The sequence below is a fragment of the Anastrepha ludens genome, chromosome 3 (genome assembly GCF_028408465.1).
Source record: "Anastrepha ludens isolate Willacy chromosome 3, idAnaLude1.1, whole genome shotgun sequence".
In the NCBI taxonomy this organism is placed as follows: Eukaryota; Metazoa; Arthropoda; class Insecta; order Diptera; family Tephritidae; genus Anastrepha; species Anastrepha ludens.
In genome coordinates this window covers 46093445-46119477 of record NC_071499.1, presented here as the reverse complement: position 1 = coordinate 46119477, position 26033 = coordinate 46093445, and the positions used below count along the sequence as shown (strand labels likewise).

Below are 26033 nucleotides of genomic sequence, written 5' to 3'. Positions count from 1 at the left end.
TTAGTACACTTCTGGGTATGCAAAAATGCATATGAGTTTTTGCCTTATGAGGCTGTTTTTTATAATAGAAACTTTAAGCAAATAAATCAGCATGAAAAATATTCCGAATATTGTAAAAATCTAAAGCGACTCAACTGTACGAGTATAAAAACAAGTGTGTATGCAAATTAACAATAAATGCAGATTTCAGAATTAAATTTGATTGAAGAAATTCAGCTCTCAACACTTTATAAAAAAAAATTATAATAAAAAAAACTACTCCAATTACGTTTTTTTGTTTTTGTCTTAAAAATACATGTTCATACCCCTTTATTGCATATATTTTGCTGTAATTATACGCCAATGCTAACTTTACATCAGCCTGTTAAAACAACAATTAAAATAATAAAATGTTACTATGAATGAACATGAACAAAAATTAGATCCTTACGAAAAATTACTGTTAAAATGCCGTTTTTAGCAAGAATATGCAAAACAGAAACAAAGGTATGGCGTGTTGAACTTAGAGTCCCATTTCTAGCAATGCCCGGTTAATGGAAGCGACCGGTCTAGAGCTTGTCCGCATTATGGAGATAGCACTGTAGCACTTTTATTTTACTTGGAGCAGCAATGCCATGGATGATATCTAAGATGTTAATCAAAATTTCGATACCCTTAAATTTATGATATTTTACTCAAATATTGCTTCTAACAAAAATTTACTCTATCAGAGCTTTAGTAGAAATCTCAAAGAAATCACGCAGCGTATCATGTATTTGAAATTATCTTTAGCGATGATGCTCGTTGTGAGCTGAATGTTTATTTGACCGGATTTGAATGTCATCAAAAATTTGTGGCTGGTTTTGAGGAAAAATATAAGAAAATATGGCATCCATAACAAATCTTATCTTAAAAAGGCGATACTTGAATAGTCGAACCAAGTTAGTCCAGAGTACACAAAAAAATTGGATGATTCCATGCCACGTAGACTTCAAGCAGTAATTGATAATAAAGGATACCTTGGCTAAATACTTTAAGTTTTAAAAAATGTGTAATAAATAGTTGCTCTTATTTATCTGTATCATTTAAGCTGCGACGTGAATTCTCTGTATGTTTTTTGTGTTTTTTTTTTTTGTTTTGCATTACAATGCAATGAGTGGGCACATTTTTGTATTTTATATTGAAAAAGTAAATAAAATACAGTAAATAAAATATCTACATACTCTGTTTTTCCATTTTCGTAAAATATTATGAAATATATAACACTTTACTAAAAAATTGTTTATGAATCAAAAAAGGTGTGAGTGGCTGTATATATATACAAAACAAAGATAAATATTCGTATATTATTTGAGATTTATTTAACAACAACAAAAAAGTATAAAGTATTTCGAATTTTTCGATAGGGTGATTAATTTTGCGCCACCTTGTAAATTACAGTTCTCTAATCTTAACCTCAACCTATTGCATACAAAGCCTGTAGTGACATTCACAAACTCTTTTTAACGATATTCGCATTTATTGTTTTCTTTCCTTTACCACAATTTTAACGATTTTGCTATTCGCTGATTATCGCAAAATCAACAACAACATTTTTGGTGCGGTTATTTCAAACGATAAAATAAGAATTTTTGATTTTAATTAAAGCAGTGAAAATACATTATTAAAAAGTTTTTAAAAATCAGCGCGATTGTGCATTTGTATTTGGAAAGGAGAGGTTCCAAAAACTATGCATAGAAGTTCCAAAAACTATGCCGGTTAACTTCAGAGTCTGCTGTGGAGCTAATTTCTTAGTTTGAGATTCTACTTAGAAGTTCCCAAAACAGCTAAATCTTGTAATCTCCACGCTTATTCAATTCTAAAATCCAATTTTATATTGCTGGCTGCATTGCTTTTCGCAACTGGATGTTATTAACGACCCGTGGATGAGCAATGGGCGATATCCATGGTCAGTCGTCCGTTAGTCGAAGCATAATTCGTATAACAGAAGCAATCAACCTTCCCATTTCTCACAAAGTGACGGTTTCCTACGACCCAAGTGGAGCGGCAAGCTGCAAACGAAATTTTTGATTGAGTTGCTCGGCTACGGTTGCGCCGCTTCTTTTAGGAGCTGTCAATAACATCCTAAAGCAATAAATGCACCAAAAGTATTAAGGGGTTACATGGGTTTCGTTGGTTCAAAAAATCGATTTTTTTTTTTTTTTGGCTTATTAATTTCTAAACATCTCAGGAATATTATCCTAAATTTTCAATTCGATCGGAATAATAAATTCGGAGACACAGCCTTTGGAAGGTGTGCGCTCCAAGCCATTTTTATTGTTACTCAAAACTTTAAACGCGTTTTTCTCGGAACCGTGTTTTCAAAGTCGGTTGTCAAATGTTCTCGAAAACTACTCGTGCTTGAACGAAGGATTTTGTTTTTTTTTTTCAATTACAACTATTTAAAAAAAAAACCAAATGTCAAGCAAATTTCACCGAAATTTTCAATTTTTACTTTTTTTTCTTTCCTTCGTTCAAGCACGAGTTTATGGTCTTAACTAAAGCACTTATTTTTGTTTTTTCATTTTTGATGAGTCTGTCAGGAGTTATGCTGACAACGCGGACGCACCTTTTTTTCGAGGGGTCACCGGAAATGACGTCACAATGGAGGAGTTTTAATTTTTTTTTGTTGAAAATTTCAAAAATTATCTTAAAATATGTATCTATAAGACCGAAGAAAGTTTGAATTAAATAAATAATTTTTTACATAGAAAAAAAAATATTGAAAATAGGCCTTTTTTTACCCGACGAAACCCATGTAACCCCTTAAGTAAATATTAATTTGAAATAAACAGTTACTTTATTATAATCACTTTGCGCAAATATACCTAATTGAAAAATACTCAAAACTGAATCTAATAGCTTGGCTAGTTTGTGTTTTTGTTATTTATCTTTGCGTTATTCGCTCATTTTGATATTTAATTTGACAAAGTTGCCACTCTCTATCAGTTTGAATAAATAGGATAGCACAGTCGTTAGTGTGAACGACAAATAATGTAGACAGAAATAAAAATTGTCGCATCGCTTAAAGTTAGTGAATTACACTACTGCTGATGAAAAACTTCTTTCAGCCTCAACACTTGTCGTCTGAACTGTCACAAGCCAGCACCATTACAGAATAATTCAACTTCTTATATCAGCGCATCGGTCAAATTATATGCTTTCCAATTTAAGTCAAGGAAGTTGGCGTGGAATGGGTCAATAAATTATGCAACTTTTCCGTGAAATTTTCAGTTTTGTTTACATTAGTGAGTACTTTCATTTAAATCTTCTTCACAAAAAACTCAGACTGCAATTATTTTTATTTAAAAAAATAGTATCTTGGAAATTGAAAAGCTTTTGTTGTGATCAATTTTTGTAATAAATACGTTTTTTCTGGTACCTTTGTCTTCAGTAACGGCTCCACGATGGAGTCCGAAGTCGGAACAGGGGTTTTCTCTAAATCAACCAATTGATCTATTTCCTTAAAACTGTTGAATATTGCGAGTGTTTTTTAGGCAGAAGTCTTTGCGATCCTGCAGGCATGCAAAATTCTAAGGAAACGTGGAAGCGAGGGAGATATTAAAATTTTTTCCGATAGTCAAACCGCGTTCAAGGCTCGGACGGCGCCATGGAGCAAATTCAAATTGGTCAACTTTTGTAGGGGGATCAAATATTTTCGTTGTGCAGGAAATATTTCTCTAATCTGAGTTCCAGGATATAAGAATATAGAGGTAAATAAAATTGCTGATGAGCTTGCCAGGAAGTCAGACCGACTGAATTGGTCTCAGAGGTCTCCTACCGGGTCATCGTTGTTAGAGGGAAATTGTTCATCTTATTTCTCAGAAAAGTGCAGAACAGATGGGTATCCATTTCTTCGTATGCTTTTTCGAAAACACTTTGGCCACAGTACAATAGACACAGGACGCAGAAAGTACTGGGGACTCTACGCCATTCAATTTCCAAACTCGTAGCTGTGTTTGCCGCTTATTGGACGATCGGCACACACACAGAAAAGCTAGGTTTATGATTTAATACCAATTGCAGAAGCTATATTGACCTTTCGGAGAAGGAGACAATTGAGCACATGCCCTGCAAATGTCCGAGCTTGGCTGCTAGACGATTAAGGTCACTGGCTCCTCCTTTCTTCTACAGGCTGGGGCAGTGCACCAACCTAAATCCCGTCAATCTTCTTCGTTACATCAACAGCTTCGGTTAGCTGTAGATATCGGCCTGTTGGATGACTCAAAATGGTATCAAAACGTTTACCATGAGCAATAGGCCAAAAAATGATTTTGGCCATCTAAATATCACAAACGTGCGACGAACGTGCACTTGTGTCTTTATACAGTCAAAATATTTTTTTCAACTATCGGCAATTTTCGTAGTATATTTTAATTACTTTTGTAAATTCTAGAGTTTTTATATAAACGCAAAACACGGCGCTATAGCTAAAAAATAAACTCAAACTTGAAAGTCCCAATAATTCAAATCTAAATTGCCAATGGCTAAACTAAGGGCTAAGCGTGTAAAACTTAATAATTTAAAAATTTACTAATTTATTCTCAACGTGAAATTCAGAACGATATAATTGAACTAAATAAACCACAACAAAAGGGCCTGGTAGCAAAATTAGCAATAATTTAAATAATTGTAAACAATCCAGATAATATGAATGAAGAGCTGGGAAAAACTATATACTAAACTTTGTAATCATGCAAAATGCTAATTAACACCTTTACATATATTTTTCTATAAATATATTTGTTCATTAATTAGGTCGTAAAACTGTGGAAGCGATAAAAAAAAATTGTTGATCAGTCGCAGTCGCATGCAATAAAAAATGTGCCCCAAATTTATATCTAGTGATGCGAAAGCACGGTGTATCTGCCTGACTGTGTGTTGCTTCATTATAGTTTTATTAGGTGCATATTTTTGTGAACTTAAAAATCTGAAAAAGTTATTCCCATATACCGAAGCCTACTTCTACACTGTGCGGTACAGTAATACAAGGTGAAGTCCAGAATAAACAAGACTGAGCTAAAATAGAGACGATCGGAACTTTGTTCTGAAAACTTCGAGTTTATTTATTCAAAATAGTCCTCTCTGGCCTCGATACACTGGTTTGTGCAATATAAAAGCTTTTCGAAACAGTGTTTCAGGTCATTGACCGGAATGCCTCTCAGGACGTCGGAGCAAGGGTTTTGGATGGCCTCAACGGGCGCAAAAATTCAATTTTTGGAATGGGTAGAAGTCACAGGAAGCCATATCAGGCGAATATGGTGAGTGATTGATGGTTAAAATGCGATTTCTAGTCAAAAAATCAGTCACAAGAGTGGATCTATGAGATGGTGAATTATCGTGCAATAAATGTCAGCTTCCTCCTCAGCGGTATTCAAGGCGAATTCGACGAATGCGATACAACAAACGCTTCAAAATGCCAAGATAGGAAATTGCATTGACGGTTTGGTCGTTTGGCACGAATTCCTTTTCGAAAATTCCCTTGGACTCGTAAAAATAAATGAGCATCAACTTGGTTTTTGACTTCTCCAAACACGATTTTTTTGTGTGGAGGCTCGTCTGTGGCCTTCCGGCACTTTGACACTTAGTTTCAGATTCATGTTGGAAACACCACGTTTCATCGCCAGTTACAATGTTATAAAGGAAGTTCTCGTCTCATCTCGCCTCTTTAATGAGGGCTTTGGAATGTTGAATTCGTGGCAATTTTTGATCCTCAGTTAACTTGTGCGGAATGAAACCTGCACAGACCTTTTGTAAGCCAAAATGATCAGATAAAATGCGACAAATCGATGTTTTGGAGATATTCAACTCCGATTCCATTAATTTCAACAATGATTTCGATTCAATTTTAATAAATTTACCAACAATTTCGATTACTGATTTTGGGCGGTCCGCATATTCATTGTCATTTATGTCCTCACAACCTTCTCTGAAATGTGTAAACCACTGATGAACTCTGGCACGAGATAGACAATCACGCCAAAAACTTTTTTTATCAATTCAAATGTTTCGGTAAACGTTTTGTCGATTTTAAAACAAAATTTGATATTACCTCTTTGTTCGAAATTAATTTTTGTACCGATGACACAAACATACTGACACTTTAGACGCAATAACTTCGCTTCCACTGAACCGAATATCACCAAGCTTTCACTGGAAGTCAGCTAGGAATATAACTTCCATCTTCACTGAAAAGATGGCCCATAAAATACATTTTTATGATGTCAGTCTTGTTTATTTTGGATTTCACCTTGTAGAAGAGATAGGAAACGATTTATTCTTCCTAATCGTTCTTGCTTTTCCAGACTTTACCCAGATCTTTACAAATGTTGCGTAGTGGGGGACCTATCAAAGAAATTTTCGTTAAATAGTGATTACAATATGCGGTAATTATGCAATTCTACACCAGATAGCAACAACTAATTCCATGGAGGAGGTGCATATGTCTATGAGAACTGAATCAGCAATCGCCGGCAGCTAATAGTTAAATACTACTTAACAGAAATTCCTTTTAAATGAAAAAAGAAATATTTAATTGAAAAATAAGAACTATTGGCATGCTTGCATGTATGTATATATGTGTATGTATGTGTGTATGCATATATGTATGTCTGTATGTACGTGTGTATGCATGCATCTATGCAAATATTTATGCTGCTACAATTTGCAATGAGTTCAACTGCTTATGAGATCGAGCCCTCAATCACTTGTAATTTATAAAAGCTTTTTAATTGTTGCTAACCGGTAATAAAATGTGGTATATGTATGTATGTATGTATGTGTATGCGAGCATAAAATGAACACGCGTCACACCCACACGGGTGATGAATATCGTTTATTTATTTTTAACTATTTGTTTAGTATTTATTTAAAAATCATTTTAATCTGCATCTGGACTTGGCTGGCACATGTCTTTACAGCAACGCGGAAAATTTACACCTGCATTACTTGAGATTTGCTACAATGCACATTCATACATTCATACATCCATACTTACTTATGACACATTCCTAAATAGGTACATATGTACATATGGTATGTATGTATGTATGTGCATTCCAATTTATTTATTTAATTTCAGCTTAAAGAAGTTAACTCCAAGTAGCAATTAAAAAGCAATTAACAAAGCTGCGAGTGCAAGCACATTCACACATACATATATAATATATCTATGTAAGTAGCTACACATGTTAGGGCGTGTCATTTTATGTGGGAGAAAAGTTCGCATATAACCATAAAACACATACAACTACAGTTCTCGTGCCGTTTTTTCACAAGATCACTGATTCGCGTGAGGCGCTATAAATACGTCTACAATTGACTCTGGTCGCATTGGATGGTGCGAACTTCTCAGTTCACCAAATCATCAACTACCTAGTTCGTTATCGCCCTCATAAAACAGAATTATTGATGTTCTCGAGGAAATATAAAATTGCACAATTTGTAAAGCCATCATTAAGTGGTGTAAGACTAGAAGCAGAACGTAGCGCCAAATATTTAGGTGGAGTTCTTGACAAGAAACTACATTGGCACATGTATGCAGAGGACAGAGAAAGGAAAGCTACTAATGCTCTATTTTCTTGCAAAAAGTCCATAGAGCGCAGGTGGGATCCTTCTCCGAAGAACACTCACTGGCTGTATAGGGCATTTATCAGACCTATCCTCCTAGCGGATGGCTCGCGATAAAACTACAATTAAAAAAAGATCTCAAAAAGTTCAACATATGGCGCTTTTACGAGGTGTGTTCAAAAAGTATCGCCAATTTTGCTTTTTTCGCAGGTTACGTATATTCGAATTTCGATTTTCTTGTGGCGATATGTTGGTACTCATGTCTCTCGCTCATGCCGACGAGTTCGGCCATTTTGAATATTCAGTTAATTGTTGACAGCTGCTTTGCTTGCACGTGTTTCGGCTCGTCTTCGATTTTTACCTATTTAAAAAGATGGATCAAAGAAACTGTATCAACTTTTGTGTGAACAATGAAATTAAGTGCACAGATGCATTCCGAATGTTGACTGTGTCATACGGAGAAACCATTTTGGACCAAAGCAACGTTTATCGGTGGTACAAAATGTTCTCAGAAGGCTGAGAAGATGTGAACGACGAAAAGCGTGCCGGACACCCGAGCACTTCAACAACAGACGAAAAAATTGATAAAGTAAAGAAAATGGCATTAGTCAATCGTCGAATCTCCGTTAGAGAAGTTGCTGAGGACCTAGACATATCGACTGGCTCGTGCTATTCGAGTTTTTTCAATGATTTGGGCATGAAACGGGTCGCCGCAAAATTCGTACCAAAACTGCTCAATTTCGACCAAAAGCAGCATCGCATGAACATTGCTAATGAGATGTTGGACTCAGTCCGCGACGACCCAAATTTGCTGCAGAGGGTCATAACTGGTGACGAATCATGGGTTTATGGGTATGACGTAGAAATCAAAGCTCAACCATCTCAATGATAGCTGCCGCACGAACCAAGACCGATACAAACGCGCCAAGTTCGGTCGAATGTAAAAGTTTTGCTTACCGTTGCTACGGTCAATAAGGAATATTACCTGCAAGTTATGCGCAATTTGCGTGAAGTAATCCGCCAGGGACGCCCGGATTTGTGGAAGAACAAAAATTGGCTCTTGCATCACGATAACACCCCTGCTCACACATCGATGCTTGTACGCGACTTTTTGGACAAAAACAACACACTAATGATGCCACAGCCACTGTATTCCCCAAATCAGGCCCCCTGTGACTTTTTCTTGTTCCCGAAACTGAAGAGGCCCATGAAAGGACAACGCTATGCTACGATTGACGAGATAAAGACGGCAGCGAAGGAGGAGCTGAACAAGATTAAAAAAAAAAATGATTTTTTGAAGTGCTTGGAAAAAACGTTGGCACAAGCGCATAATATCATATCTCATGGGGATTACTTTGAAGCGGACAAAATAGATATTAATGAATAAATAAATAATTTTTGAAAAAACACAGAATTCGCTATACTTTTTGAACACACCTCGTATGTATGAGCAGTGCTCTTAGAACCACACCTCTGATGCTCTGCATACTATTTTCTTCTTCTGTGCCTAATTAATGCCTAGAAATTTTTTTTGTTTAGATGGTTAATAGAAATAGCGGTGATTGAGAGGTGGATGAGATATTGAATAGGTGAATTGATTAGTAAAAAGCACTTTAAATAATTCTGGAATAGCGGATAGTTTTTCAATGCGCTGGAATTTTCTATACATGATCCACTTCCTCAACTTCCATTAAAGGCTTGTAAGAATATTCAGCTTAATTTTTGTGTGTTTTATGAATACTCTGAGAAATGAGTCAATAGATTTAAAGAAGAATATATCGGAGAGACCAAAATTTATGGATATTTAATTTCACACTCCTTCCTATTCGTTACGCGAGCGACGTTTTTGACCTCCCTCGTATATGTAATTGCATACATACAAACATATGTACTACACCTGATTGATTGACTGACATTTTCACACCTAGTCAGAAAGTTAGATCTATGCATTAAAGCTACGTATTAAGAGTACATAAATGTGGGCATTAAGCAGCTGAATTTGCATAAAACAAGTATGTACGTCATTAAGAAAATCACGACATGCAACGGACATGAATTCAAAAATATTGTATTTTCGTAGTTTGCAATGACGAAATATAAAAACTTCATTTGTTACGATTGTCGGGAGACCAGAATTGTAAAATTGTATGTACCCAAGACTTTGCATGCGATTTTTCGCCATTCGTTATTGTACTAATTCAAAACTGTGATAAGAATTAATTGCCCTAACATACATACAGACATACAGATATTGTTGCCATGGCGAAAATGTTGCACGCACAAACATTTAACAATGAAAGCGTCACGACTAATCCAATTCAAAGATTTATTTGCTTATTTAAATAATCTATAAAATAAGTAAAGTAAATGGCAAACCAATTAAATATGTAAATAAATATTTATAATAAATGAATGCGGTCGATAGGCTGGCGTGTTGAACTAAAGCCTTCATATGGACTTGTAGCTACATGAGTATGTATGTATATAACAGAATTTCGTACGTATATTCTTCAAAGCAATGCAATATGCAAATACTTGCCGTGAGTTAGCTGTAACTGTAAATTGGCCGTGTTCACTCAAAATAAATTGAGGAAATATCAGACCAGGTTATAGGTGCAAAGAAAATATAATATAATATTTGAAGGAAAAACTCCTCGAGCAGCAGTTTGAATAAAATTAGTGAAATTTTTCTGTATATAAAAAATAAGTTATAAAATTAAATAATGACTAGACTGGATTTTATTTTTTAATTAATTTTTTTATTGTCGGGGAGCCAACTTTAAATAAATTAAAAAAAAAAAGCGAAAAGATAAATGTACAGTCTGTGTCAGCAAAAAGGAACCGCGATTAATCATGAAGTATAAAAGATATATATTGTATTTTAAAATTTTTTTGCGTGAAAGTATGTACAAAACTATGTCGCGATTATTCAATAAGCTGCGTAGTCGCCATCTTTGTCGAGTAAAGCCTGGCATCTTCTGCATGCTTTGAACCAGCTTTTCTGCGTAGCTCTTCGACAAACAGGCCTAGATTTTGCGAACTTGACGCACGAGTTGCTTTAAATCATGGACTGGCCTTCCGGCAAGATGCGTTTTCATAGTTCCCCACACATTTTCAATGGGATTGCCGTCTGGGGACTGGCGTCCCAATGTGTTTTGCCTCCTTCAGTCGACGTTCGATGGTGTTGATACTCACATCTTTTTCCTTTTTAGCAAGAACTGATTGTGCTTGGCGTAGTCACAAAAAAAGAGGCCCGCTTCAATAGTTGGACGATCACTTTATCTTGCTTTTTTGTCGTCACTCGCTTCAAGCCGCGCTCGGAAAAGTCATAAACATTTTTGTACACCGTATACCGCTGGTGCCACATCACAACAAACTTTTTGATTTTCTAATCACTTCTGCAGCCACGGCATAAGATAATTTCGGCCCTTTCGAATGCGTGCATAAAAATACCGCTTTAAAACGCTTCGCGAACTTCTCACTCATTTTTGTTCGGTTGCATCTACGGGAAAGTATAGAACGATACTAACCTGAGTTAGCACTGGCGTCGTAGCCCTTGAGTAGGACTATTGTAGCAAAAAGCAGAACAAAATATATATTGAAGTTGCAAGAAGAACACCTGTTCTTTTCCTCTGACACAGACTGTATATTGTTTTTGATTTGTTGGATCATTTGTCAAAATATATATTTCTAATGCCAGTAGGGTAATAAATAATAATATCGCGTTAAATAGTTTGTCCGGCAACAAGTGCTAGGTTTGTTCATGAAGCAAATAATTTGTAGCAATTGGTGTTCATGTATCCAAAAAACTTGCAAAGTAGGGGACCGTGAGAGAGCAAAATGGCATTTCATTTTGAGGAGAAGTTGCAAGTTTTTTTCTCGTAAGAATTTGCAAGAGAAAAAAACAGCTGATCGCAAAGTAACAACAAAGACGAATTCCAATTCGCGAATTGTGTCAAAATTCTAAATTTGAATAAAAATCATAGTGGAGAATGTAAGTAAATATATTTTATATTAGATAAAATGTATAAAGTTCATTTGAAGTCATATAGGAATCATAATGGGAATAGGCCAATGATGTAAAGGTATGCACTTCTGAGTCACAGCCTCCAGTCACCGATGTTGCAGTTTCCGAAATACAAATTGAGAGCATTCGAGTCACATTTTGTGTTTAATGCTTGCACTTTTTGATTATTAATATAATTTGACAATATATTAATATGCTTACATGCATAGACAGAAGCAAGGAAAATATGAAGAAGTATAATACAATTGCTAATGGGATGTTCTGCATCTGTCAGCGATGATGAAATGGAATAATTTATTGTGGAGAAACGAAAATAAAATCATGTGATGCTAAGCTCGTTATTTTGAATTCATTTTTTTTTGTTTTCTTTTTTAATTTAATACGAGGTTTTGTGTTAATGTGTCTTTTTTATATTTTTCTTTGAGAGCGAATTCTCGCTCATTTTCAGCCAACTAATCTTGTGACACCATCGCTTTATTTGATAGAGCAGAATCTTATTCAAAAATGTATGGATTGTCACCGCGTACACCATCAATTCAGGGGTTCACTACTGTCTCTAGAATCTCGATATATCCAGCAGAATTCACTCGAAATGCTTGAGAAAAGAAGTGTGGTGGAATGACATTTCCTTTGTTGCTCACAACACATAAAACCACAAACAGTGACTGGAAACTTCGTGTGCATGAAAAAAGAGTTTCTATAGGATGGAAACATAGCTATTTGTAATTTCTGCGGTTGCTCTTTTAGTCTTCAGTAAAATGTTTTTCGTCTGAAAAAACCTATAACATCTCAGGTGATTCAGCGTGTTTCATTTTTTTGAAGGCGTTTTTTTCTCTTGTTTGCTCCGACATAAGCGGTCTTCTGCGCATAACGTAGGACTTTTCCCGGAGATCTTCCTGGACAATTCGACGGATGAGAACCTCAGCAACATTAAATTCCCTCACAAGGGCCAATATTGATTTTGAAGCGCAATCGTCAATGATCACTTGCACTTGTTGAATAAATTCGGCAGATCGGACAGTATCGGAACGTTCCACCTGTTTTTTGCGAATTGCAACAGATTCTGCATCGCCGCCTGATGCTTCCAATTTTCAGCGAACCTTATGATCGAATGAACGGGCCCACTTTAGAGATTTTTAAATCGATTTGACTTGCACCTATCGCGTCGATAACTGCGTCCTTTCATTTCTTGAGTTAAGTTGTAGTCCTCCACGTCTTATTTGAAAACGAACAAAAAGAAATATAATAATTTCGACAAGTTAAAGCCACACATATGCATGTCCTCAAATACTAATATATATGCACCCTGTATAACCGGCTAATTTGGTCGAGTTTAACAGCCTTTATAAACCTAAAGTTTAGCGTTGTTTTACTTGGCCTTTTGAAAAAGGGAAAAGTCCTTCTCGTTTTCTGTCGTGCTCAGCAGTTAACACAATCTATGGTTCTAGAGCTGAAGTGCTTATTATCTATTCCGATGAAATGGCATAGCTAGCAAAGTCTGCGAGCCTTAATTCAATGAACTATGTTGATGCCTTCGTAAGTCGATGTGTGCTGAGTCTGTTTCTGCTTGACATATGGCTAATAGGATACAGGAAGCAAAAAGGCAAACCGTACTGCGGTCGTGAAGTATCGAAATAATATAATTAATGGCTTCTTCTCCACAGACAAAATCTTTGACTATATTACTGCCAAGGAGAAATTTCTTATAAAGAGCCAATTACTTCGAAGGCAGCGCAAAGGAGGGACTTACACCTTTTGCAACGATCAAAGTTGTATGCGCCAAGCTATTACTATTGTTAACCTATCATTATCAATCAATTACTGATCATTAAGTATTAGTAATAAGTAATACTTAAATTTTATCTCTCCACCAGTAATACAAAGTGGTTTCCTCTAAACAAAATATTGCTTCTCCCCGGTTGTCCATAGTAGAGCGCCATGGCGTATGAGCAATACGAATATCGCAATAAGAAGCATACTTTTAAAACGGCCAGAAACATCATTCAATATATCCTTCTGCAAGAGTCTTCCTTAATGACTGGAAATTAACTTCTTTCCGCCTATCCTTAAGAGCGGCAATAAAAATACAATAGTATTGAAAATTATAGGCCGATTTCCAAGCTACCTACAGTTTCTAAATTCTCTGAGTGTATAGTCAAAGACAAAATATACTTAGCCGTTAAACATTTGTTATGTCCCAGTCAACATGGGTTTGTTCCGGGCAGATCTACGTTAACGAATTTAGCTGCCTTTACGCAGGATTGTTTGAATACCTTTCCTTCAGGTTTGGATGCAATCTAAACAGATATTTTTTTTAAAGGGTATCTCACCCAATATTAATAGCTAAACTGAAGGGTTTCGGCGTTCACTTTCAATTTCTTAAGTGGCTAATTTCCTATCTTAAGACACTGTGTCATTCGACTCGGTAATGCATCGTCTTATTTTTTTGTTGCTTCGTCTGGTGTTCCTCAAGGTAGTGTCCTAGTGCGTTACTATTTATCCTCTTCATTAATGATATTTCCTCCCGTTTTCCATGTGTAATTTTCTTCTATACGCGGATGATCTGAAAATCGATTATGAAATTAATTGTCCCGAAGATTCATCTGCTCTCCAGGTTGCGTTGAAACACTTGCATAGTTGGTGTGTGCGTAATCGTTTGTTCCTTAACATTAGTAAATGTCACTATACTTCGTATGCGAAAGTTTTTAATTTTATTCCAACATCCTACTACATCTCAAACTCACCACTAAAGACAATTAAAGATTTAAAAGGCTTGGGTCTTTTCGTCGCCTTAGCTCTATAAAGGATTTTCAAAAAAATGCCTAACTTTTATGAATATTCTTTACTTTATACTAAATTTCTTTACAAAATTTGTATATCGTTTCATAATTTATTGCTTTTTAGTTATACAGATATATTTTATTAAACTTTTGTTTGGTTTATTTTTAGGGCCGGACATTTGCCTCGATTATCAAGAACTTTCTACTACTGAGCACACCGCTAAATGAATCATATTTACCCCTGTACAAAAAAGATGAAGGAAGTAAGTTTTTTATGCATTTCTTGTTATTTTCTGTGTCAAATAATAGTAGAGTTAAAAGCTTTTTGCTTAAAAATGTTAACAAAAAAATAATTTCTAGTCGAAATTATGTGCATACATTCTGTCAAAAAAGTACGGGGAACTGTTCAATAAAACGCGAAATAATTGTTTCACCATCAAAATTTATTTTGTCGCCTTCAAAATAGGCTCCATTCGAAGCAATACATAAATGCCAACGATTAGTCCAGTCATCAAAGCACCTTTTAAAGACGTTTAAAGAGATTTTCATCAGCTCCTTCTGCAAATTCTCCGTAATGCCCTCTATCGACTCAAAGCGGCGTCCGCGGAGTAGTAATTTAAGTTTTCTGCAAAGGAAAAAGTCAGAGGGCGCTAAATCCGGTAAATACAATGAATACGGTGGTTGTTCGATGATATTTGCCGAATTTTTGGTCAAAAAAGTGTTCGCAATATGAGCCTTGTGAGACGCTGCGTTATCTTGGTGCACATTCTCTCTTAACCGTCGCATAACTTCCCAACAATATTCTTTATTTACCGTAAAAGATAATCAAAGAAAACCAGTAGCATAACATTAACTTTGGACCAAATTTGACGTGGTTTTTTGGGTTTCGGCTCATGTGGATAGTAACGTTCAATCGCCTGTTGACTGGTTTGCATGTCAAACTCATATACCCACGTCTCATCACCTTTTATGATGCGATGATGCGCTGGATAAACGTTTGGTCCGAATTCACTTGTTCAAGCCACCTTTTCCCGATGAACTTTTTAAAAGAAATTGGAACGAGTCGAGCTGCCACGCGTCTCATGCCCGATTGATGGTGTAAAATGTTGCGAATTGATTCGTGAGCCACTCTAAGGTCACAAGCTACCTTCCTCAAACTTAAATGATGGTTTTCCAACACCATTTCCTTTGACTTTGTCGACGTTTTCATGCGTTGAAGACGTTGATGGGCGACCAGATCGGGGCAAATCTTCCACGATTCCCGACCCTCTGCAAAAGCCTGATACCACTCGAAGACCCGGGTTTTTGCTAAAGCAAACTCGCCATAGGCTTTCTGTAACATTTTCAACGATTCGGCACACGAAATCCCGTTCAAAACACAAAATTTAAGACAAATTCTTTGTTCGATATTTTTATTCATAGTGAAAATCGCAGAACTCACCTGCGGTTAGTGATATAATTAAATGCCAAAAACAAGCAAATTGGCAGATCATGCTCAAACTTTGCGACACTATAGAGAACACTTGTACCAACATTCCAGCAAAAAATGTAGACAATTCCCGATACTTTTTGACAGAATGTAAATAAATAGTTTGATATTATATCGGTGGTCGCAAGTAAAAAACATGCATCCATGCATGCATGCAAAATGACGCTGCTCAATAGCAGCAGCGCCGTCAAAATTGTGAAGGACCTCTCCGACCCATTTGATACCGTACGAGACAGCGTGACTCGCTGTCATGTGACTTCTTTTGCTGGAAAAGATCGTATGAGCTGTATAACTTAATCACTCCGGCACAGTTTTTTTATAATAGCGTACAATTGTTGGCGTATGCAGATGATATTGACATCATCAGCCTTAACAACCACCTAACTCTAACTCCACTAGACTACCTTTTGTGAGGTTCTTTCGAAAAGTAAAGTCTATGTGAATAAGCCAATAACGATTCCAGAGCAGACGCACAACAATCGGATCGAGATTGCTGAACTAAATGCGTTAATGTGTGAACGAGTCCTTAATTCACGTATGACAGCCTGTAGACCTGCTCATGGAGGACATATAAGTGATGTAATTTTTCACATTTAATTGCAAAGAATAAAAATAGTGAAAACTGAAAGAATGGAAACTTTTGCATGTTTTATTTTAAAACAACATCTAGGCGCATCTTTTGAAAGATGCTTTATATTAAGTGGCTTTCTTCGATAGTATGATTTTCAACTTAATCGATTATTTCTTGTGGCCACAGATAGCAAACATTGAGTTTATTCTGATTATGATTATGGTTCTTCGACCTTGACTTATCTTTCCTTTATCGTTTAACCGTTTAGCTATTAAGTAAGTGAAATTCAAATCAATCTAGGAATTGTACTTTTTCGAGCTCGAAGTAAATCACTAAACTATTTTAAGTAAAAAATCTAATTTGAAAATCTTTTTACGAAATTTATGAACTTTAACTTTTTTTTGCAGGAAAAGTTTACAACGAAACATTAGAGAGTGTAAAACAATCATTTCCTCAATACATCAGAGAATTAGAAGGCATTGCTGATGGAGCTCAAGTTGAATTTCATAAGGTTAGTGATACCGATTTGATGTTTTTTTTTTCTTCTAGGTGAACTGCTTGTCCTTCTTGAAATAATAAACTTAAACAACAATTAAGAACATTCCAAGATGGGAGATTTTAAAAGCTAAGTGCTAAGTGCGTACGACCCTTACAGCAGTCCGTATCTGAAATTTCTTAGCCATTCCATACGACTGTCTTTGTATCGCTGTATATATTCTCCATGAACTTCGCTAGTTTCGTTGCAAGACCAATATGGTGCAGCTTAAATATCAAGGCGTTTCTTGATACTCTATCAAGCGCCGCTTTAAAGTCGACAAAATACGCGTAAACTCTCTTCTTTTCTTCGAATGTTGAATGGACAATAGCGGCTATATTGAGTATATTGTCGACTGTGGAGTAATTCTTTCTGAAGCCGACTCGACACTCGTTTAAAATATTGTTCCTTTCAGTCAAAGAGGTTATTCGTTAATTATGCCCATCATAACTTTAGCAATGCAGTTCATAAATAGAATTTCTCTGTAGTTTCCTACTAGCGCAGGATCCTCTTTTTTGAAGATAGGAAAAACTCCGCTGGTTCTAAAAACCTTGTCTACTTTGTATTTTTCGTAAAGATTTGTGTAAGCACTTGTTATAGCCGTAATGAAAGTATCGAGGGCATTTTTTAAGAAATCGTAAGGAATTCTGTCAATCCCTGGAGCTTTGTTTAATTTAACTTTGTTTAGCACAGATCTAACTTCGTCTGGTGAAAAAACTCAAGCAGATCGTCAGCGTGGAAGTTATGTGCATAAAATTGTTCCTTGTCATTATCAGTAGGGCTCAACAGATTTTCAAAATAAGCCTTAAACTCACTCGTTTATATGGTGGTACTTATTTCCAAAGCTTCACCCTTTATCTTCTTAATCAATTTTCACCAGCCTGTAAATCCATTCTTCTTTAAACCATTCTTCTTTAAAATCTTTATTTGCTTTTAAGTAAAGGGTTTTCCAATAACAGGTGCTAAGAATGAATGGATTGCGCTGAGAGATGGCTAACAATTTTTTATGGCCGAAATTGGATGGTATTGATCTGGACAACGTTTATTTTCAACAAGACGGCGTTACGTGCCGCATAAGCATCGAAACCATTGTTATTATACGGGAAAAGTTTCCGAATTGTGTTATCTCTCGAAGAGGTGATCACAATTGGCCACCGAGATCTTGTGATTTAACATCTTGTGACTTTTTTCTTTGGGGCTACGTGAAAGAGAAGGTCTACGCCAACAGCCCAGGGTCGATTCAAGACCCCAAATGTTGATTTCGAGAGGCTATCGAGGACATAGGGCGCATACTTTGCAATTTGGTTATGGAAAATTTCATTAAAAAGGATATTGTCCTGTAAGCGTGGTCGTGGTGGTCATTTGCTTGATGTTATTTTCCACTATTAACGGCATACCTTCCTCTTTATAATGAAATAAACATCCGATCATTTATATTAAAAAATAGCATTTTTCTTTGAATATCAAAATAACACCTCTGTTTGGAAAACCCTTCATAACAATTATTTGCTTCATTATAGCTGGTATATACGCGTATATGTAAGTATGTGTATGTATGTATAAAAATCATTCATTAAAACGGCCACTAAAAATTCATTTAATCAACTTAACACTCTAAATCAATGAAATGACATATTATTGACATTAAACAAAACGATTTTGATCGCTAATCATTTAACAACTTTACGATTTCATTTAACCAATTACAAAGCTATAAACTTTCCATATAGCATAAACATAGCAATAAAGTATTCATGAACGCATAATTGATATGCCAAGTTTTTGCTCCATGCTGCAATTATTAGTATGTTGCATTAGGGTAGTCCGCAAATGGCGAGAAGCTTGAATGGCAATATTTTTTCCAATGTTTCTATTTTAACGATGTTGTTTACGCAGCTGGCACACACAGAGTGTGTCAAAATTCAAAGTCAAGCCGACAACATGAGACAGATCCATTTATGGATGTAATCATAAAAAATTTCATAAAAAATGTTTTAATTGAAAGCTATAATACTTTACGAGCGATAGTGGTGTCATTCAAATGCCCGTTTTTGCGTTCGTTGCCTTGGCATTAGCCGTTTAAGCACGAGAATGTAGGCAACCACTTGTAGATGCAATGCCACTGCAGCTGCCAGAATTCATCTGGCGTACGGGTCATCGCGTACCTATAAATGTACACCAATGTACGCGGCGCTTGGTCAAATTTCTAGAGTACGTAGATATGCGACAAGGTCCAATAGATATGCGACAATTACTTCAGTCATTCATAACATTGAAATGCTATTGGAAACCAATTGGCTGAGCTTTTAGGTGCAAAAAGTTACATTTATCGCGTATGCAACAACTCTTCATAACTTTGCGGTTTTCATAAAAGCAATGATAATATCAAAAAATCCATTCATTATACCTCAATTGCTTTCCAATATTTGTGTCTAATACATAAAATATAATATACTATTATATAATGTCTGTTTGTCCATTCTTTACCGTTCATCCGATCGCGGTAAAAATTTGGCGTGTTGCAGCAGGTGTGTCAGTGATGATTTATAAATGTAGGTGGCGCTGGGGTCTAGAAATTTGTAAATACAGTCGATTTCCCTTAACTCTACATTCCGGATAAGTGTGCAAAAACTAGTATTTTCCACATTTATTGTAGCATTTGCATGAATTTTTTTTCTTTTAGCTGCACATTTCGCTTATATATATATATAATTGGCGCGTACACCCTTTTTAGGTGTTTGGCCGAGCTCCTCCTCCTGCTTGTGGTGTGCGTCTTGATGTTGTTCCACATTTCGCTTAGCTGCCCCAAAAATTGTGTTTCTATGGCTTTAAGACGGTCCAGAAATCAATCGCAAGCTGCCCGAATGTGACTTGCAGGTATTTTGGTCCACTCGTGGACAATGGCTTTTCCCAGCGTCTCGATACTGGTGAATCTTTTAGTTCACACCTACAAAATGGCCTAAAGAGAATAATCCATCAGATTCGCGTCTGGTGAATTTGAGAGCCATTATGTGGGCGTTATGAAGTTTGGAACATTGTTTTTTAACCATTCTTGGTTCACTCGAGCTTTGTGAGATGGTGCCGAGTCCTGTTGAAACGTCTATGGTCTGCCACCGAAATGTTTGTCTGCCGAAAGCTTCAAAGCAGAATACTTTCCTGATAATATTTCGCATTTACCTTGCCGCCAGGCTCGATGAAAACGATTGGAGAGCGCCCATCTGCGGTTAGAGCGGCCCAAACCATTACCTGTGCCGGGTGCTGCCTCCTTGTGGCAAATCGATGATTCAAATTCATGTAAACTCTATTGTTTTTAACTATCAATCAAACTCTATCAACTTTAAAAATTTTCTCATCAGAAAACTCAATGATCGGAAATTGACCGCTTTCTGACTTGTTGCTGCTTTGGTGTGAGATCATGCGCCTTTCGGATCTTGACTTTGAGATCACTTTTCAGTATGCGGCGGATGCTACGGTCAGATATTTTCCTTGGTTTAGTTCTTTCGCCATTTGATTGGAACTTCATCGGGGATTTCACTAAAGTCGCTTCTTCACTTTTTGAACCATATTAGAACGTCTAGTTCTCGTGCATCAGCTGCGCGAACGGTCTGAAGTTGGTTACACTTCGAGTGTCGGATCCTGTATTTTTCAGGCACAATTTCACACAACGACTTATGAAACTGATTCCAAGACGACATTGAAGATTTCTTTTTGGACCGAATACCAAGTAAAGCTGAATAACTAAAAACTGTGATTACGATCTGGAATGCAATGGCCAGCTTACTGAGGAAAAGATTATTCTAAGTTTTAAGTAAATATTTTTCTTTCTACGTATGTTAATACATAAATGTACGAGTATTTAAAATAATAAAATGAATTCATAAAATATGTTCCTTTAAATTTTAATCTTCATATGTTTTTGAAGTGAAACTTCTTAGGCGTCGATGGACGAGCGAAAATGGAGAGTAAAATGTCAAGGCCATGCAACGTTTTGGGCGTTTTCGTTCCGCGAGAGAGAAAAAAGATGTAACGTAGAGGAAAAGGAGAGAGAGAGCTATACCTTATATATATCTTAGATACTCTTGAGACTATTTTTCCTGAGTTTTTCCTTGTGCCTGCTAATTTCAAGTGAGAAATAACACTACACCTTCTTTTTGGCGCTTGTTTGTTGGTGCAATCTTGTAGGAAACACATTTTTGGTGCCTACTTTTTGGCGTTATATTTCCTTGATGCCTACTGCTTGGGGCCAATTTTTTTGGCGTTTTTTTTGGCGCTTATTTCCGTTTCCTGACTAGTGCTTGTGCGTACTATAAAGTGCTATCCATTCCTACGTCGGATTTATTAGTATTGCCTTGCGGTAATTTGTGCCGTTGCTGCGGTCCTGGAATCACTGTGTTTGTGCGGGTGATAAACGCTCGGAGTAGTGCGCGTTGTTGGCACGGTTTGTGTCCGGCGTTTACCTACACCGGTCGACCCTTCTCCGTTTTTTTGTAAACTTTATCTACTTGTATTCTCTGCAAATGCTTGGAATTTATTTAGATATATATTCTTCTCTCTCTCATTCTCTCCCTCTTTCTTTGTCTGCCTTGAAAGTTTCACTTCTGGTATGTGTACTACGCCACATGCACTTTTTTTATTTTTGATATATGTGATATCTGAATAAATGAAACTGCAATAGATTATAATTTTTACTTGGATTTTATTTTCATTTAATTTGGTTAAAAACAGAAACTTTCGGATAATTGACTTATTTGTGCAGGTACTAAAATCCGGATAATCCGCTCGACGACGCTGGATTTGAGATATTGTAATTTTATCAATATTTTATCTAAATTTAAAATTATTTTTTATTTTTCCAAGAAAAAAAAACAAATAATATAAAAATTGTGTTCATTAAAGGGTATTTCAAAAGACATGCCTAGATATTTTTATAAAATATTTAAATATATTATACGCTATAGCAGAAATATTCTCTTGGTCTGCCAGTCTTTTTTCTATTTTCGTTAAAATCAGTTTCTTGAAAGTTTTTCATTTTCTCTTTTATCAAAGAAAAATTGTAAAATGTACCGAATTTTCTCTTTGTTGACTTCCATTCTTAACACCCTGTAACTCACAACTGAATGGATCAAACAAAAAACAGGAAAAGAATTTGTTTTAGTGTAAAATGTCACCTTGACAACGAGCAAAAATTTTAAATTGTTTGATCGATACTTTACGAGACATCGATCACTACAGCCATCTACGCAGAAAATAATGGATTTCATATTTCCCAAACTAATATAATTAACTTGCACATCAGATTGATTTTTTATACAGAATTTTTAATAAAAATATGTTAAAATTAATAACGCATAATATCATAAATTTAATAAATGCACATATAATTGTAAGTGTAAAATAGGTAATTTGCACATACAATAAGTGCTTATGTGAGTGTGTATTACAAATGAGTAAACGAGCAAATGCTTTGTAGGCGCATGTTGGCTTTACGTTATACCTGTAAAATTCACAAATGGCAATGCTATTACATAAGTCAAGGGAAAAATGTAGCATTGCATTTTCGTAATGAGTTCAGTGTGAATTGATTCGTTTGTAAAAGTACTTGCAGCTAACGGTTTACCACTACCAAAACCTAACAAATCTAATTAAGCAGCAATGCATAGCACAGGGTAATTCGTGTGGCAAAGTTTACATGTAGCACGGGCCAGGTCCAATAGCTGTCTGCACGTATAACTGCATGTATGGTTACAATTAAATTAATGTAGAAAAGTAGAAATAAAATTGAATGCGAAACAGTTAACACTGCTCATGGTGCAAGTAATCACGCCATCGAACGATCCACGATCGGTTGAGCAAACTTTGATGTCGCCGCCGCCGCTGGCATGGTCGCCGTTATTGGCAAAGGACAAGGATTTCTTCGACTAATTTTAATTATAAATACATATATCTATATATATTGCTGCATATTAATATGAACATAATGCATATATTTTTATGTAAGAATTATTTACCACTCAGTCACCATAAACAGCACTTGGTTTCCAATTGGTGCGAAATCGAAATGAAAACAATTACGGCACGCATTTGCTGTAATTAACTGAAAGAATAACCATTTGGGGCCTATTTAAACTAAGGCACAAACAATTACACTAATACGAGTGTGTGTAAATATTTATTACACTTGTTCGCATGTTAGCCTGTAATAACACCCTGTGCGGAAATAGATGACCGACAATGGTATCCATTTACATATTCCGTTCCAAGACTGGTTGAAATTGTTCGCTTTTCTTTATATAGATGAGTAAACAACTGGCATATTTTTCATGGCAATCTCCAAATAAGTTAACCCTTTCGCTCCATCTTTTTATTGCGCCATCCAAAAAATCCAAATTTTTGTCTGAGTATTTATTTTAGGACCAATAACAATACAAATACATTTTTTTTTTTTTTTTTTGTTAAGTGTTTTTTTTTTAATGTTGCCATATGGACACAAATGTTTTGTATTGGTTTCAGTCGCAAATAAACTCCTTCTGCAATCTAATGCAAGTTAACACCTTACGAGAAATTTGTTGCCATATGGCAACAAGCTTAGTTTTAAAAATTAGCACAGCTTTTAAAGCTGCGAGCGAAAAAATATTTATATGCCAAATGACAGATTGAACATTTTTCTATCTACTTTATTCAAAAATTGTTGAAAACATTTACCCAAAATGCCTCAAAAATCGAAAAATGCAAAATACAAATTTCAGAGTGAAGTGCTATATGCCAGAAGGCTTTCTTTAAAAATGTTATATTACCGATATATAATGGGCGGTTATTATTTATTTTATTTCTGTTTAACCATTAGACTTCAATTTTTGAAAATATGTAACAAAAATGTTGATATTTTTTACAAGAGAGTGTTGACGGCCTTTTAAAGTTTACTGGTGCCATATGGCAACAATATCGCGAAAGGGTTAATTGAAGTCAAACTGATCCTCTCCCGTCTTTGTCTCTCTCCAGACAGTTGGGAAGTCATGCTAAATTATAGAAAAGTCAACAGCCTTAACTTCGTAGGCATAAGTGGTTTTAATTCGAGGTAATACTCAGGGCATAACTTGGTTATGTGGACAACCCGTGCCTCGGGCTACTGAGCATTTGCATACGTGTCGTTCTTCTTTATCTTTACTGTAGAACTGTGTCCTGTTCTTGCAACGAAAAAAATTTTACAATATGTTACTCTTTTTTTTTTTGTTTTTTTTTTACTAAAATATAAGTATTTCATCATTCGCAACGGGATCCAGACGTCCAGCACTCGTGCCAACGCTTTGTTGGTCTTCCTGGAAGTCGTGGTGGCTTAAGTTGACCTTTCGTCACAACTTGATTAACTTAAGTAACATTAGGCCTCTTCTTTTTGCCAAGCGTTAGCGCTGGAAAATAGCTGTCAAAAATTACATTTGCTTGTAAATTAGTGAGTTATACCAGTATAATAGTGAGTTATACCAGTTATACTCGCTAGCGGCGAATTTTTTCCATAACTTTGTTGTTGGTTTCATACGCAAATTTTTCGTCAAGTGAGTCGAGCTGAGAGACAGCAAGCAGAGAAGTGGTGAATATAAAAGGCCTATAATAGAATTTATTGCGTCAATAACCGTAAACAATATCGAGTGACGCACATTTGGACTCTTTTTTGTCAACATTTTCCATAACATTTTGGAGCATTTCGAAGCTTATTTGGCCAATTTCCCCACGAATATTGGCGTTCAGAAAGTCAAGTGTTTGAGGTTTTTAGTGTACACTTTTCCCTTTTCTTGAGTCAATTCAGCATCTGCCATGTTGCGCCATCCTGCTGGAACCAAAAATCCATCAACTGATTTCCCATTGATGAATGGCGGCAAAATTTCGCAGTTTATTCATAGTAATGGGCCTAGTAGGGCCTTCGTCATGCTCGGAAAGGAATGGACCGTCAATGTTCGTAGCGCACACACCACACCAAACAGTGACTTTAAGTTCATGCATAGATTTTTTGCCTCTCCGCTGAAAGTGAAATGTCTCTTGATGATGTTCGATATTATTTTCAAATTCACGGCTTCGGTGCGTTCTGCGCATGGTGTAGTGCTCCATGATTAAAATTGTACTCCACCAGCGTTTCTAAAACGCTACAAGATGAGCAAGTCGATATTGTCAGAGTTATTCAAAGTTCTCTTGTGCTAAGTGACAAATGGAACACTCTGGACATTTTCGTACAGTTTAGGAAAATCGAGCCCACGATGGATACAGAGGTAGGACTCAATTGGTATACAGTCACTCGCACCTTATTTGATACATATCCGATTTTTTTGTAAGGTATTCTATATTTCATAATATTTTGCGAAAATGAAAAAACATAGTATGCAGACATCTTATTTAATTATTTATTTATTTCATTTCTCAACACAAAATACAAAAAAATCCTATCTGTATCTAATAAGGTGTGAGTGGCTTCATATGCATATTTTTGTAATGCATTTCTAAATAAATCTAGTCAGTGAAAAATTAATATACTCTTAATCAGTTTTTCCCTACCGAGTATGCACTCGCACACTTGAACTTGCAGAAAATTTTTAAAAGTTTTTCCACAAAATAATTACCCTCTCTAATCAATATTGAATTGTTGTTTTCTCATATTTTCTGCCTATTAATCCATTACCAACAAGTAGCATTAACATTGAAAACTAACATTTTTTACGGTACGTTCATTGCAATTCCTAAATTTAGGTCTAGCCACATTTTTCCAATTTCAACCAAGCAAAATTGGCAAATTGAAAGTAAAATATTTAATGACGATCCAGCCATCAATCCAATTTGCAGCGCCATATTTTTGACATGCGTGCATAAGTGCGCACATGTTTTTGCAGCAAATGATTGTGCATACATATGTGCATATGTATACAAGCGCGCGCAGCAATGCTGCAAAAAGCCAATTTAATTTGATAGATATGTACCTATGTTAACATGATCATGCACCTTAGGTGGTCGCCAAAGTGTGTATTACCACCTGTCAGCGCTAAATCATTAAATCAAATTAC

The 26033-nt window shown here is 35.9% G+C and overlaps 1 protein-coding gene across 1 annotated transcript in view; it reads left to right on the top strand.

The window, feature by feature from the left end:
• LOC128857877 (beta-alanyl-dopamine/carcinine hydrolase) overlaps positions 1 to 26033 on the top strand; it is a 68951-nt gene that overhangs the window by 12695 nt on the left and 30223 nt on the right. Inside the window, exons 2-3 of the mRNA XM_054093679.1 lie at positions 14564 to 14657; positions 16862 to 16965. Coding sequence (XP_053949654.1) covers positions 14564 to 14657; positions 16862 to 16965 — 198 coding nt within the window. The remainder of the gene's footprint in view (positions 1 to 14563; positions 14658 to 16861; positions 16966 to 26033) is intronic.